Source organism: Acyrthosiphon pisum, chromosome A1 (assembly GCF_005508785.2).
Source record: "Acyrthosiphon pisum isolate AL4f chromosome A1, pea_aphid_22Mar2018_4r6ur, whole genome shotgun sequence".
NCBI lineage: Eukaryota > Metazoa > Arthropoda > Insecta > Hemiptera > Aphididae > Acyrthosiphon > Acyrthosiphon pisum.
In genome coordinates, this window is record NC_042494.1 from 83,431,508 (window position 1) to 83,446,301 (window position 14,794).

General features: G+C 29.9%; 4 protein-coding genes across 4 annotated transcripts in view; 2 read left to right on the forward strand and 2 right to left on the reverse strand.

Annotated features, from left to right (window-relative positions):
- On the forward strand, positions 1-5,333 carry LOC100160326 (uncharacterized protein). The gene is made up of 3 exons (NM_001246054.2): positions 1-57; positions 488-692; positions 4,600-5,333. The coding sequence occupies exons 1-3, from the start codon at positions 19-21 to the stop codon at positions 4,896-4,898; spliced, it is 543 nt and encodes a 180-aa protein (NP_001232983.1). The 5' UTR covers positions 1-18; the 3' UTR covers positions 4,899-5,333.
- LOC100161676 (28S ribosomal protein S16-like) lies at positions 5,196-8,624 on the reverse strand. The gene is given in 4 exon segments (NM_001162029.2): positions 5,196-5,530; positions 7,534-7,693; positions 7,760-7,906; positions 8,471-8,624. Coding segments are annotated over 3 exon segments (405 nt in total). The 5' UTR covers positions 7,898-7,906; positions 8,471-8,624; the 3' UTR covers positions 5,196-5,423.
- Positions 8,625-8,824: 200 nt separating this feature from the next.
- On the forward strand, positions 8,825-10,222 carry LOC100169192 (mediator of RNA polymerase II transcription subunit 18). Its single transcript, XM_008181838.3, has 6 exons — positions 8,825-9,016; positions 9,084-9,167; positions 9,254-9,449; positions 9,529-9,627; positions 9,735-9,904; positions 9,972-10,222. The coding sequence occupies exons 2-6, from the start codon at positions 9,153-9,155 to the stop codon at positions 10,164-10,166; spliced, it is 675 nt and encodes a 224-aa protein (XP_008180060.1). The 5' UTR covers positions 8,825-9,016; positions 9,084-9,152; the 3' UTR covers positions 10,167-10,222.
- Positions 10,223-11,136: 914 nt separating this feature from the next.
- Positions 11,137-14,794, reverse strand: part of LOC100569969 — a 5,197-nt gene continuing 1,539 nt past the window's right edge. The window contains exons 2-10 of the mRNA XM_003242419.4: positions 13,527-14,274; positions 13,131-13,319; positions 12,981-13,059; positions 12,670-12,842; positions 12,342-12,433; positions 11,844-11,934; positions 11,702-11,779; positions 11,562-11,621; positions 11,137-11,449 (exon numbers count right to left, since the gene is read on the reverse strand). Coding sequence (XP_003242467.1) covers positions 11,384-11,449; positions 11,562-11,621; positions 11,702-11,779; positions 11,844-11,934; positions 12,342-12,433; positions 12,670-12,842; positions 12,981-13,059; positions 13,131-13,319; positions 13,527-14,270 — 1,572 coding nt within the window. The 5' untranslated portion in view covers positions 14,271-14,274 and the 3' untranslated portion in view covers positions 11,137-11,383. The remainder of the gene's footprint in view (positions 11,450-11,561; positions 11,622-11,701; positions 11,780-11,843; positions 11,935-12,341; positions 12,434-12,669; positions 12,843-12,980; positions 13,060-13,130; positions 13,320-13,526; positions 14,275-14,794) is intronic.

The following is a 14,794-nucleotide window of genomic DNA, read 5'->3' on the forward strand; positions in this document are numbered from 1 at the left end:
ACAGTTGCACTCTCCACGATGATATACAGAGCGATCGCGCTTTTCGTCGCCGTCCAGGTACACATAATATCATTATATACCTACTATTAAAATACACCCATTAAACTCGCGCGCAGATGACGACCCTTAGGTTTCGTTTTTTGTAGACTTATCCGGTAAAGTCGGACTTGCAGGTCGCGCGTATAATATTTGTCTTCCGGTGTTCTCGATATAGGTATTTATAGGTATTGTAGGCCGGCGATCCAACGTCCGAATCGCCTCGCATAATATGTCCAAGGGTCGCCGGTTAAACATCGCATCAATAGTAAACCTATCTAAGTATTATTATAATATTTCGACATTTCAATTCGTCAGCGGTCGCGCGTTAAGGGTTTCTTTTAAAAAATATAACCACGAGAAAACCTATAATATGTACTAATGATAATATTTCTTAATGCTAATACTGTTACCGATTATTTTTGTTTTCGGTTTGGCCGTGTCATTGCAGTCGGTCGTCGTCGCTTCACCAACCGCAACCATGTCGCACGGCGAGAACATCGTCTCCCCGATCGGGACGTTTTACCATCCGACGCCGTCTTCCAGGGCTAGGGGCTTACCGGAAGTGGGCAAGCTTCCCAGGACGTCAGCCATGTCCAAAAAGCTTTCGGCAAGCGGACCTGACAACAAACCGTGGCTCAAGCTGAGTAATGCAGGTATGTGTTGCACCAATACATAATCGTTTTATCTTTTTCTTAAATAAATCGTTTTTGTGCGAGTCCGAAAATGCGATAATTCGTAGCTGCAGGTCTGCAGTTACTTGTATATTTATCATATATCTTATATAGTTGATATAATGATATGCCGTTGTAGGTAGGCAGTAGGCTGTTTGGAAATAATCTAAAAAAAAACTTAAAATATTATAGAACACTATTATTAATATAATAGTATATAATATATATATACTACCAACTATATACCTACATAGGTACATATACCTACAGTTCTACTAATAGAAATACTATATATTGCACTTTTGCAGGCTGCATCGATATATTTATAATACTTAAAATTACTGAATCTCGTTAATTTATAAATACCCAAACTTTTACATTTTCTAACTACCTTTACTACATATAGGTAGTAGCAGTGCCTGATTTAGGGGGGTACCTGGGTGACTCGTCACCCGACCACAATTTGGAGCAGCCTTCATATTTTTTGCTAGTTTGTAATTTTTTTTAATAGGTACCAAAATGTTCTAATTATTTCAAAGCAACATTAAATATTTTTTTTATAAAATCATAAAATTTAAAAAAAAATGATAAAAATGTTGATAAAAATGTTATACCTCTGGTAAGTATTTATTCCTGTAAATAATAGTAACTACTACCTAACTTGTAATAATTTCAACTATTGTTATTGAAAACTGTGTTACAAATGTAGGTACATATATTAGACCATGCCTTGTACAAATAGCAGCGAACGATCTTTCTTAGCATTAAAACGTGTAAAAACTCGATTGAGATCATGATTATCTCAAGATAGGCTTGATAATCTGACTCTATCATAAAATAGCGTTTGAGATTTGGGGGGGCTATAGGGCCTTACTTTAATAATATTGAATAAGCTTAAAACAAAATGTAGGAAATGTTTGGGAGGGCTATGGACATTTTTTGGGGGGCTTAGCCCCTAAAGCCCCCCTATTTGCGCCTATGGACTCTATTAACAGTAGAACACGAAATAAAAAAAACAATTATCATATTATTATGATGACATTATTAATGAGTTTTCGAGAGACCTTAGAAGAAATCATTGTTGTTAAGTGTAACATGTAATTTATACGTAAATAAAATAAAATATACAATTTTAAATAATATAATTAACAACTTTATACGAGGCCTCATTTTATTTAAGTCCCTGACCCCAAAATTTGTAAATCAGGATCTGGGTAGTAGATTTACTAGGTAGGTAGGTACCTTTTTACTTTGCACTCTACTCCAAAACACGACGTTGTAATTACTATTGTTTTTAGTCCTTGCTTCCCCCATAAATTAAACTTAATAAAAATACCGGTAACAAATTAGTAGATAAAATTGTTGTTGCACCCTGCAACAGTCTGTAATAATCTAAAATGACCTTTATTCATTGGCTACAGACGAATAATTGTTCAGGCCAATATTATAACATAACAATTATTGCGGACACAGGTTTCGTTATTAAAATACCGATTGAGGACATCAAATTAAAAACCATGTGGATTGGGAGAACAATTAATATTTTTCTTTACCACTTTTTCAGAACTTAGGAAAATCTACAAAAAAAAATTAGTAGATGGAGTTAAAAATATTTGTGTTAGGTACGTAAAAGTGCAAATGGCAATTTTATGTATTTTTATAAATGTTTTGTGGCAAATTTTTTTTTAAAAACCTAAACCTAATTACTGTGAATCTTTAGTAGGTAAACAATACGGTAAATTCGACAATATCAAACACAAATTGCCCAACAAATCACTTTTTTATAAGCTTAGTCCGAAACTAACATGGTTTTTAATACATTGTCCGCAATTAGGAAACACCGTATTCATCAGAAAGATTTTATTTTACCATTCTATAGGATGGTATCTACTTCTTATAATGAACTATCAAAAAAAAAAAACACGCAATTTCTATAGAAGTCTTCTAGCTATAATCATTTTACATTGCTATACTATACCTCAAAAACATGGTACCTAAACAAACAATGAAAATAGTATATTTTGCACTAAATCAATCAAATTTCCAATATGGTCTATTGGTATGGGGTGGCCTACGGGATAACATATTAAATGAACTAGCAGTTAATCAAAATAATATAGTCAGAATTTGCCTAAATAAATTCACTCTAGAAGGATCTACGAAAGCCAACTATAGAGAACTTGGTGTTTTGCCAATAAGGTTTTTGTATAAAAAAATTGCTATTATGTACTTGGTTAAGAAATTTAACTTAGATAAATATCATAAAGAGTTAAGCAATAAAAGAGAATTGAGGAGATTTGACTTGACTGTTAATTATACAAATAAATTTTTTGGTCAATGTTTTGTAGATTATCTTGGACCAACATTTTTCAATTCTATGCCTTTTGAATTTAAAAAAAAAATACTTGGGGATGAAAAGATTAATATTAAAGGCTTGGTATATAAATATTTATTTATTGAGTTAAATAATGAGTTGCTATAATTTTATTTTATATCTAAGCTTTATAAATTTAATCTATGAGGTTTTATTTGTGTATCGTAGACTAATATGTTTATTTTATATTTATTTCTTTATCATGTACATTTTCTTGATAAAATTTCTAAACTATATTTGTATATTTAGCTATATACGTACTTAGAACTTATAATTTATATCTTGTAAATTCTATAATTATAATAATTGTATCATATATTATATAATAACTCTTTCTCCAACACAAGCTTTGCTTAAAGGAGAAAAATAATCGGAAATGTTACTAAAAAATAATGTATGTATTTTTGTCTTTTTCGATTAAAAAAAAAAAAACACCTATTAATATTATAATATTAACTATTTCTCGAGTGCATTAATGTGGTATAAAGGGTTTCATGGTGCTAAGATACCCTACGATAAGCGCCTATTACCTCCTCATATTAATACGGATGGATGCATGGTACTGTGGTACACCGTACATCCGACATTGTCGCTAAGACATGAGATCCAATATAACTTCTCATGGTATGGATAATGGACATATAGTACAAACCAAATAATATAATTTATGTCTAATTATTGTAATAATTTACTATACCTACGTACTCGTATTGTTTATAGAAAATGTAAATCGGACACCGAACGTGGATTTCCGTCGATCCGGCACATTTACGACGACGTAGGTACCATAGTGTTTTTTGTTTAATATGACATACCTAAGTATTATTTGTGCGCTTGTTGACCGCACAACAATATAATAGTTTATACATTTATAAATTATGTTAAACAAGCGGTACCTACGTGATTTTAAGCTAATTTTAATTCAAACAAAACCAGCACCAGTGCCATACTGCCAATGTGTTTTCGACGATTTTCGTATAAACAAGCACGATCGAAAATCCGAAAATAAATTCATCGGAGTTAGGTACTTAGATATAAGTACACTGCAGCAGGCGTGATGTGTAGTCGTGAACGGACCTAAGTAAACCTAATACTTAGTACGGGCGTACGGCGATGATTTACAAAGTTCACAATAATACCATGATTAATACCTAATATTTTATACTTACTATGTATAAAATGTTAACGAAAAATAATTAAATATTTTTACCAGACCTATCAATATTCAATACTACAACCGTCCGTTAATTAAATATACCTACAGTTATATAAGTTATTATATTTGATCAGTGTATGATCTCTGTCCTCTGAATTAATTATTAGGTGATAGGAGATAGGTAGGTAGGTAAAGAATTGATCGATACATTTGTGTGAAAGGCAGTGGCTATTTATAGATTGAAAATCTTCCAGCAATTTTTGCAGCAAAAGGGATCGATTTTTGGATAAATATCGTTTTGTTTAAAATGCTTGACGTTTAATCAGTTTAACACCCTAAACATGGTATGCTAATTTCAGGTAATAGCCATTTGTCACGCAATGGACGCTTTCCCGCTTTGATGGACACATATCAACCGCCCAGGACGCGATCCAACCACATGCGCTTGGAGGAATCACATAGGTCGGAGGAGGAAAGGGCGGAAAAGATCAACTCCGACCTGGAGAAGATGATACAGTTCATGACAGTTCTAGGTCAAGTTGACCGGTATCTGTCATCAAGAGCAAAGTCCTTCGTCAGCACTCTGGGCCGGGCAATGGAAAACAATCCCGATGACCACCACCTTTATAACGACAAGGATGTGCCTTTAGATTATTGATCCGCACTCGGTATTATTTAAGTAAACATTATAAGTTTCTTTATTACTATTTATTTTATCCACTAACTTGTTCATATTTATTAATATTTATTTCAATAAAACCATAAAATTTGTTCATGGTGAATTCAGAACAGTGTTATGTGCTCCTTTTATAATTAAATCAGGACAGAAGTTTCAAAATATTATATAACTATATTTGGTTAGTAAATATTATAGGTACCTGTTTTCAAAATAATGATTTAAAAGCAAATATTGAAAATCAACATACATTACATTGTGAAAAAAAAACACATGTTATTTGGATTCGAAACTAATACAATTATTACTATTTGTTTGTTTTTAAATTGTATTTTGTTTACATTTACTGACATTTATTACACATGAACAACAGAATATATGTACACAATTTGTTATAAATATATATTTTTTTTTGCATAAATGTACTTACTTGCTATAATACTACAAGTATTACAGCAGTTCAACTATTCAAAATAACCAGGAAACAAATATAACATTAAATATTCATTAATTGGTTGCAGTCTCACTCTGTTCACTCTCGGTCTTAATTTTTTGCCTATTCCTCCAAGCTGTCATATATGTATGAGGGTGTATGGGTAAGAATCCAGATAGACCTAAAAACAATACAGTATTTTTAATCCAAAAATAATGTCTAAATTATGGTTGTACAGTGTGGTAATTATAAAACGCAATATAATTAGATTTTTTTAATGTGATTACTTATATACTCTGTTCAGCGAGACACCACGCCGCGCACCGACAAAAACTGGTTCCCCCACGTAACACCCTGCCATTGGGGAACCGGTTTTGATAGCCTGGTGACGCGGAGGGATGCGCAGAATTAGCGTGACCTCTCGTTGAACAGAGTATAGACACGGTTTTTATGTTTAAAAAACATGTTTTAAATGTTTTGTTCATTGCTTAAAACAAAAAATATTTTTAAAATAGTGTAAAATCTAAGTGAATATTGCATTTTTTTTTTTTTTTTTTTTGGCTTATTATTAATAATAAATAATAAGACATTATCCTTCAGAAAAAAAGTTTAAGTATTAAATAATTATATCTATTATCTTGCTTCATTTTATTTTATTTTTTAAATTTTATTGAATAAATTACCTAATTTAAAATGATTTTACTTAATAGTTAATATATAAATAATATAATGTTCACATAAAATATCTATTCAGAAAATATTTCAAATACAATACAAATATTTTTAAGATTTAAAATAAGTAATTGCAGAAATAGGCCATATAACAGGGGTTCCAAATTATTTCATGTATCGTTATTGACCGACAAATATCTGAAGGCTCATAGTATGTACCTTTTTTCATAATTTAATGCCACACTACGTACCAAAAAATATCTTTTTTTCCAGCGTGGCATCAAATTAGAAAAGAGGTATACTCCGTTCAGATTAAGATTGAACCAACGGCTCGACCAAAACACGTTTTTCCGCACATTTCAGACATTGGTGGGAGAGTATGCACGGCGGCCAGCACCGGCGCCGACGATCGACGATAACTGTCGACCAATCACAGAACGCATAGCCATCGCATAGGGGGTCAGGCACTGTTAGGCGGCTCAGTCTGCATGCGCGAAGCTGGTTCAATCTTAACCTGAACAGAGTATACCTACATATTATGAGTACACGGCTATTTATCGGTCAATAACGAGTATTCAATTTTATCTGTAGATATCAATATAATAATATACATTGTGATGTTAAATATTATTAAAAATAAAAAAAATTATATATACATATTATAAAAATAAATATTTTAATTTTTATGCGTGCCATGGATTTCCTATCCCTGCCATATAATATGCAGTCAAACTCGTGAAAATATTAAAAATAAAAATGTTTTTATTTGGTAATATGTGGTGAAAAAAATGCACAATTTGTATTTGATAATTATTATTATAAGTTAATAAGTTTATTAGATATTAAAATAATTTAAAATAAATCGAACAATTTATAACTAGGTATAGGTATCCTACCTATCTACTTAATGAACCTATCTTTATTTAAATTACTATTTAGTGCCAAAAAAATTTGTTTAGGAATTTTCTACTTGACAAATTATTATTTTATACCTTTTTTTATACATTTTTACTTCAATATGTAAATAATGTGATACATTTTTGAATTTTCAAAATATTCACAAATATGCAATAACCATTAAATTAGCAGTACTATAATACATATACACAAATATTATGCCTCGTAAAGATTACTAATCGAAATTCAAAAATGTAAAAAGGAAAAAATATACATATGCATACAAATCTAAGCTCTAGTTATATGTGTTGACTAAGTAGTAAGTAGGTACAAAAATGTATTGTAATTATTCAAAAGTGTTACATAATAATATCTAATTCCTGTGTATTGGTTATAGTTTCGAATTTAGTACAATATTACCTATAGTAATTGATAAATTTCTTTTTCATAAAAAAAAATTAAAACTTAAGATTTATTTCTACATAAATAGCGTACACATGTAAATGTCATCACATTTCATTTGTGTATACCTAAATATTGATGGTACATAACAATCCCAAAAGGTGAGAATGCATTTTTTAACTGCACTCTTGGCAATTAAATCCATACACATACCTAATAATTCGGCGACTGGATTGGTCACACGTGCCTTTTTGGCCATCCAGTATTTGATCCTTTCCAAATTGAAGCTGACCAGTTTTTCTCCATTATGGTTTTCCATAGGATCATACGTACCAAGCTGTTCAATTGGATGAGCTCTGCAATCACGTCGTTGCTAAGATGTGATAATTTGTGTTTTAATATTGCAAACAAAGTGTTTATAATACAAAATTATACTTACAAGCACAACTACTATGTGGTAAAAAGGCCTATTTGTACAGCCATATCTGGCCAAGCGTATGGACTTTTTGGCTTTTTCAAAATCGTCACCGCCACCACTGGACGGCATCAGTTTCTTCAACAATCGATACGCTCTCATCGTATTTAACTTTAACAAAATAATATTAAATAATTTTAAATTGTTGATTGAATGTATGTACCTAATGCGTGTTTGTATTTGTTTACTGAATATAATAATATAACAACGATTGATTACATTTCAACGATAACTTAGGTATTTTATTTTTATTCTAATAGTTTTTAGTAACCTTTTAAACAAAAAAATATAGTTTACTTAAAATTAACAAATCATAACAATAAGTACCTACATTAAATTAAATAGATAAACGTAAAAGAGGAATTCATATTATTAATGATTAGTTACCTAATTAGCTCATCAATTAAATCATTTAAGATGCATAATATAGGCGTGTAGCGGAGGACTGGACTACTCTAAAGACTTATACAAACAATATTTTTTTTAATAATAAAATAAACTTCTACAGTAAGTTCTACCTAAATTCTGTAACCACAGGACAGCACAATATAACCAATACTAAGCACTATTCCATTCTTTTCAAGTAATACATTTTGTGGAAATTGAAAATTACAATTTCGTTTTCAATGAAATATAATATAAATATGTAGTCTACCGTAATTTAATTTTACTTACATTTGAATATATTTGTTACGTGATGTTTATAAATGCTCAGAAATAAAGTGAAAACTAAAATATATTCGAAAAACCTGTGGGTAGTTCACAGTTTCACACAGTTCGGTATTTCGGTTCTAAGTTTGTAATTCTCCAAAAGTTTTCACTAAATTCTAAAGATACGAGGAATGAGAATATGACCGATAGGTGATAATAAGTTGCGATAACCTAAAATGCCGAAAAAAAAATTGATAAGAATCTCATTTTCTTGTGCACCTTCCATGATTTAAGAATATCTTAAACCGTGGTTGATAGTATATTATCGTACAACCGCGCTTGTAAACAATAAACATTGAACATAATAAATAATAATTAATAATAATTATAGTATTATTTATTAGTAAATACTAAATAGTTCAAAATATGTTCAATGTTTGCGAGTAATGAGCTGCGAGTAACACTAGTCTTAAATATTAACACAACCATAGGGATGGAAGGGATGGAGTATTGATTCTGTGATTTCATAACATAGCCATATAAGTATAAGCAGTAAGCACAGTACAATAGGTAAATGTAAATTGATGATTAATGATTGGGATTGAATCTTGATGAAATTAATGAAAAAATTATTCAGTGTTAAACCAGAGTTCTAGAACCATTTGAGTTTGTTGACATCTTGAATAGAATTAAATCATCAAGTAACATGGAAGCTATTAAAGTAAGTGTTATGATAATATGCATTTTTGTCTTTACTCTTTATTTTAAAAAATTGACATTTGAACAACTCAAAAATTCTTTTTACAGGAAGCGCCCATCCCGGCGATGGACAGCTTGACCTCAGCCATGAAGAACAACATTGTCCCAAACCAAGAATATCTGTTACAAGGCAGCGTTCTGGACTCTGCTGTTGAGGTCCTGTTACACAGGTTGCGAGGGCTTTGCGACAACGTCGATTCAGGACCGGAGACATTCCACGACCACGAAATGTGTTTTAGCATAAGTAATGTGTTGTTTTCTATCTTTTCAAGTATATACTTTGTGGCTATCCCAAATTATTCTCGATATCATATTTCTTTAAGGGAGTGTAACTCCGCAACCGCTCACGCTGAGAGTCAGGAGAGCGATAGACTATTTAGACATGCCGTACCAGCTTCGTTACATAGGACAGCCTGAACTAGGTAAAATTCATGTGCATTGTGAACCTATAGACGTTTAAAAATGTAGCTTAATGCCTTTTATATAAAGGCTCTCTACCTATAGACATTTTATATTGACTAGTTTTCAGGAGATAAATCTAGACCGACGATCCTACGAAACAGTATTGATGTAGCTACTACACCAACAATAGTAGACTTCCTCACAGAAATGGGGTTTCGCATGGACTTTGAATACATATTACGTGGCTATATGTTTCGTAAAGGCAGAATGAAGATTACAGTGTCTAAAATATTTAAAGTTGGTGATATTCATTTTATTTTTATACTGTATTATTTATTAAATAATATTTAATATTATTTTGCAGATGATGGTAGTAGGTAAACCTGCTCCAGAGAGTGTCGATCCAATATCACAATCATACCTAGTAGAGTTGAGTGTATTGGCACCCAGTAATCAAGATGCTATTGCCGAAGACATGCGTGTATTTGCAGAGCAACTGAAACCACTGGTGCACTTGGAAAAAGTTGATTACAAACGATTGACACAACCACCTTTGTAAAATACTAATTAAAATATTGTATAATAATAAATAAATAAGTATAGCTATTGCTTTAATTTTTATTTTTTTACCAAAACTTGTTAAATCTATAAAATATTTTACGATAGCTTTTTATTATCTAAAAATGTCGATATCTCAATTTTTTTGTAATTTCAAATTCTTTTGAAATCCCGTTGAAATAATTACCATTACAATAAAACTTGATAGCTCAAACAGTTTTGGCCCCCTTGAGTTTTGACCTTACAAAAGTTTACTGTATTCAATTTTTCCAAGAATTTTCATCATTCATATTTGAATTTCACATAACTGTATATTATTCATTTTAGATGCATGGAAAGATATTTCAAGTAATTGAAATAATTTTGAAATGCTACCATAAGGTGTTACAAATCCTCCTCAGACATTTTTAACTTAAATACACAATATCTAGTACAGTAATACCTATATGGGTATATATTACGACGGACCAGGATCATCGAGCAAGCACATACTATGGAATACATTCATTCTATAAGCAATTAGAAATATGTTCAATGATAATACTGCGCATATTTTTTTAAGAGGTAATATATAGTTTATATATTCAACCAACAATAAACTTAAGGTGACAACACATCCACACAAGTATGTATTTAATGTTATATAATACAGTATGCACAAAAACAAGGATGTATGATGTATATGCGCAAACTAGGACCAAAACACGGTTTATGTTGAGCACGATTAAAGATATATTTAATTGTGGTGTTGAGCATACTTCTAAATTATTATATCATGGGATTACCTACTATCTATTTTTGTCTGGACATTATCATATTGTCCGTTGAGACAAGGTTCACTTTACATTGTACATGTAAATAATTACATGTATACACAGTTTTATAACAATAATTTTAAGTGAATACGTAAACCATATAGGTACATGAAAAATAGGGAGCTAACTTAACTCGAATAAATACAATTTAATAGTTTAGAAAACGAGTTTTTATTCTGATTTTTCTAAATAATAATAATAAAAAAAATTAAATGTATATGTTTATAAAACATCAGACTTTAAAAATTAGCGTTTTATTTATAAAAAGAAAAGTGTTCGCTTCAATGACTGTTAACAAATCACATAATAATAAAAAAAACATTAGTACAATTATCTATTTATAAAATATAATTTAAAATGACTTAAAAATATTTAATATTATGTGTATACTAATTATAATAATTCACTGAGGTTGTACATTTTCTTTCCCTTTGAATGACATAGTAAACCGTTTTGAAACTGGCAAGCCCTAGACATAAATATTAAATAATAGATTAAGAAAATAAAAACAAGCAAATATTTAACATAGGTATAAAATAAAAAATAAATAAAAATACTTGGCATTTGGTACAAACACTTACACTTATTTTAGTTGTATTCATTACATTAGGTTTAGATATCATCGCAATTTTACTTTCAGACTAAAATCAGTTATTATAATATTAAGACAAGTTATGAACATAGTAATAGTTATGGTTAAAACTTAAAAATGAATTCTTACCTTTGATTTGTTTAATTTAAACGATCGCAATATTTCAGTATTTCTTTCATTAGACTTGCCAAACAAAACAATTGTAGTCTACAATTTAAATAATTATTGTTATAAATAAATTTAACTAAAACAATAAACAAATAATACTTACATTAGTTGAATTCTTTTTAATACACTTTGTAACATTTAATGGTGTTCCTGGGCTTGCAGAATTGGGCATTGATCGGCGTGATAAGCTAGTCCTACACAAAATAAAAACAATTGAATTGAACACCACTATTGTTATTAAAATACAAGGTTTAAGTAAATATTGTATTAGGCTAGTTTAATATATTTATACATTTAGTAAGATGTGCGCATCTATTTTTTTTTTTATAAATGTATCGAGGTTTTATGAAATATGATATGTTGGAAATTCCAATTTAATTTTAAACACATTAATGTGAGTTTCACAACAAATGTCCCTCGATACCAACGCCAACTTTTTACTCAGTCCAGGGGTTCACAACTTAGGCCTGGCATTCAATTTTAAATTTATCGCCGTAGTTAGATGCTAGTTTGTGGAAACCCTAACGAAAAAACGCCACCTGGCGTGTGAGTATCGAGGGACATTTGTTGTGAAACGCACAAGTCATTACAATGTACATACCTTGATTTAATAGAAGACTCAGCAGTTGAAGGAGTTTTAACTATAGTAACAATATCTGATGTTGTTGGTGTAGAAGAAGCTATTGGTTTCATCTATAGTACAGAACAAACATTGTTTCAAATATAATATTTATTTTTTTGATTTATGTCCTTAATATTTGATGATAAGATGTGCTATTCTATATATATCATTAAGTTTGTGACACAAAACAAACTATATACATATATACAGAATATTGATGATACATTTAAGCCAAGAAAATATAAAATGTGTAAGCAATATTTATGCATATTAAGGAATGTATTTTCATACACACATATGGACATACTTTACGTGGACTAACAGAACCATGACTGACATCTTTCATTTCTACATCCTTGAAATTATGCACCATGTGTTTAATTGGGACATTGGCTATAAACGGACCTTTGGTTTGGATTCTTTTATTTTGCATGGACTTCAAAACAGTTTGACTTCCAATTGGTTTTGATTCAATCACGCCTAAAGGAATGATAACAGAGTAAAACCAAATTTTTTTTTAAATAAAACTCGATTGATGTAATAAATCACTAAAATGGTAAAATTTTTTTCAAAAGTAAAATATAATTATTTAATATTTTGATTGAAACCATTCAATACCTAAACGACTAAGAGTTTTCAACTTGACATCTACTTGATGATTATTTTCAGTTGGTCTAATTTCTGTTACAGAATTTACCTTTAACAGATAACATAATATATGATTAAAAACCTATAAATATTTTATATAAGTTACTTATGTTCACTTACTGATGAAACCTCACTAGGTTCCTCAATAGGTTCCTCACTAGGTTCCTCACTAGGTCCATCACTATCGCTGAAGTTATCCACCACCCATTCAGGTTTCAAAGAATTAAGATCAAACGAGTTTAGTTCATGGAATGGAAATGCCAAACTATCGTTTGACGTTATGTTTTCATTTATATCAATAATATTATCCTAAAATGAAGTATTCAAATTATTTATTAATTGATTATATTTAAGGCTCATTAAACAGAACGCGTTATAACAGGCGTCAAAGCAGTAAATGGCACACCGGCATGGTGTTTTCACCAACAAATTACAAAATCACGCGACTTATAATAACGCTTTCTGTTATACAGAGCCTTTATAAAGGACTAGTAAAAATTTTTTTTTGTTACTTACAGGTGTTTTATTAATACTATTGGAATTTATATTAAAACTCCCTATGAATCCTCTATTTAACACACTTGAATTTAGATTTTTAATTAAATTTGACTCCGTGTTACTACGCTTTGGTGTACAAAATAATGATTTTCTAGAATAACATTCTTCATAATTTTTTTTCTCTTTCTCAATAAGATTTTCAATTCGTTGCCGTGTTTGCTCTCTAATTTGTTTTTTTTCTTGTTCGTTACAATAAGAATTTTTTTCTATATCCACCTCATTCTCATCTGGTACTAAAACCAATTTGTTTGGTGGCTCTTGATTTTCTATTTTGTTTTCAACTATATGAACTAAGACATTATTTTCTATTGACTGATCAATAATTTTAGTGCCAACACTTTCAGGTGTAGCATAATCATCTTTTGATTGGTTCTTCACAAAGTTATCTTGGTTGTGTTCTATGTAGTCTTGTTCCAAAAGTTTTACAACACCATGAATGTCTGTTAATGATACACTTTTGTGAATTCGCCTGCTGACTTTTGATTCCCACAGAGGACTCAATATGTTACCACACGGTGGATCTCCTCTTAATGGAGTTTGTTTAGGGACTAAATCAAAAGGATCCATATTTGCTGCTTGCAACTCCAGTATATCAAACGGGTTATTTATACAATTCCCATCGTAAGTTTTATTTTTCACCATTTCAGGAGTACTCCAGTCAATAAGTGCCATTGAACAGTCAACTGACTCATTGGCATCCATAATCCTAGAGAGGAACAAATAGAAAACAAAAGTCATTTTTATAACAAACACAAATATAGAAATTTAGTAGTATACTAGTTAGTTTTAGTATATTTCTACATGATGGTAAAAAGAAAATATAAACCAAATTTGTCATTTTGCTATCATGTCATATTTTATTAGACAAGTTCTAATTACAAATTAAAATCAATAATAGTTGTAATTTATTATAATAATACAATTTATATTTATCTAAAGTTGCATTTAAATAATTATAAAAAATATATAAAACTATTTTTTTTGTATATACTATACTGGGTGATTCTTTTATCATAGAACACTCATTATTTCAGAAAGTGTACATTTTTTTGAAAATATTTTTTTACATAGTTTCAAGTTACTTATAAAACAATGTTTTTCTTAAAAAATTATATTTTTAAATATTTTTTATCCTTATAATTTTTTAAGTTTTTTAATTTTTTGAATGACAACATTGGGTTTTAATTTTATATTCCAAAGCAGAATATTTTTCTTAGTATTTGATA

Coding starts and splice junctions, on each gene's coding strand:
- LOC100169192 (XM_008181838.3), top strand. Junction 9,628..9,734: donor CATAGGACAGCCTGAACTAG/GTAAAATTCATG, acceptor ACTAGTTTTCAG/GAGATAAATCTAGACCGACG. Junction 9,905..9,971: donor CAGTGTCTAAAATATTTAAA/GTTGGTGATATT, acceptor ATTATTTTGCAG/ATGATGGTAGTAGGTAAACC.
- LOC100160326 (NM_001246054.2), top strand. CDS start 19: ATGATATACAGAGCGATCGCGCTTTTCGTCGCCGTCCAG. Junction 58..487: donor CGCTTTTCGTCGCCGTCCAG/GTACACATAATA, acceptor GTGTCATTGCAG/TCGGTCGTCGTCGCTTCACC. Junction 693..4,599: donor GCTCAAGCTGAGTAATGCAG/GTATGTGTTGCA, acceptor TGCTAATTTCAG/GTAATAGCCATTTGTCACGC.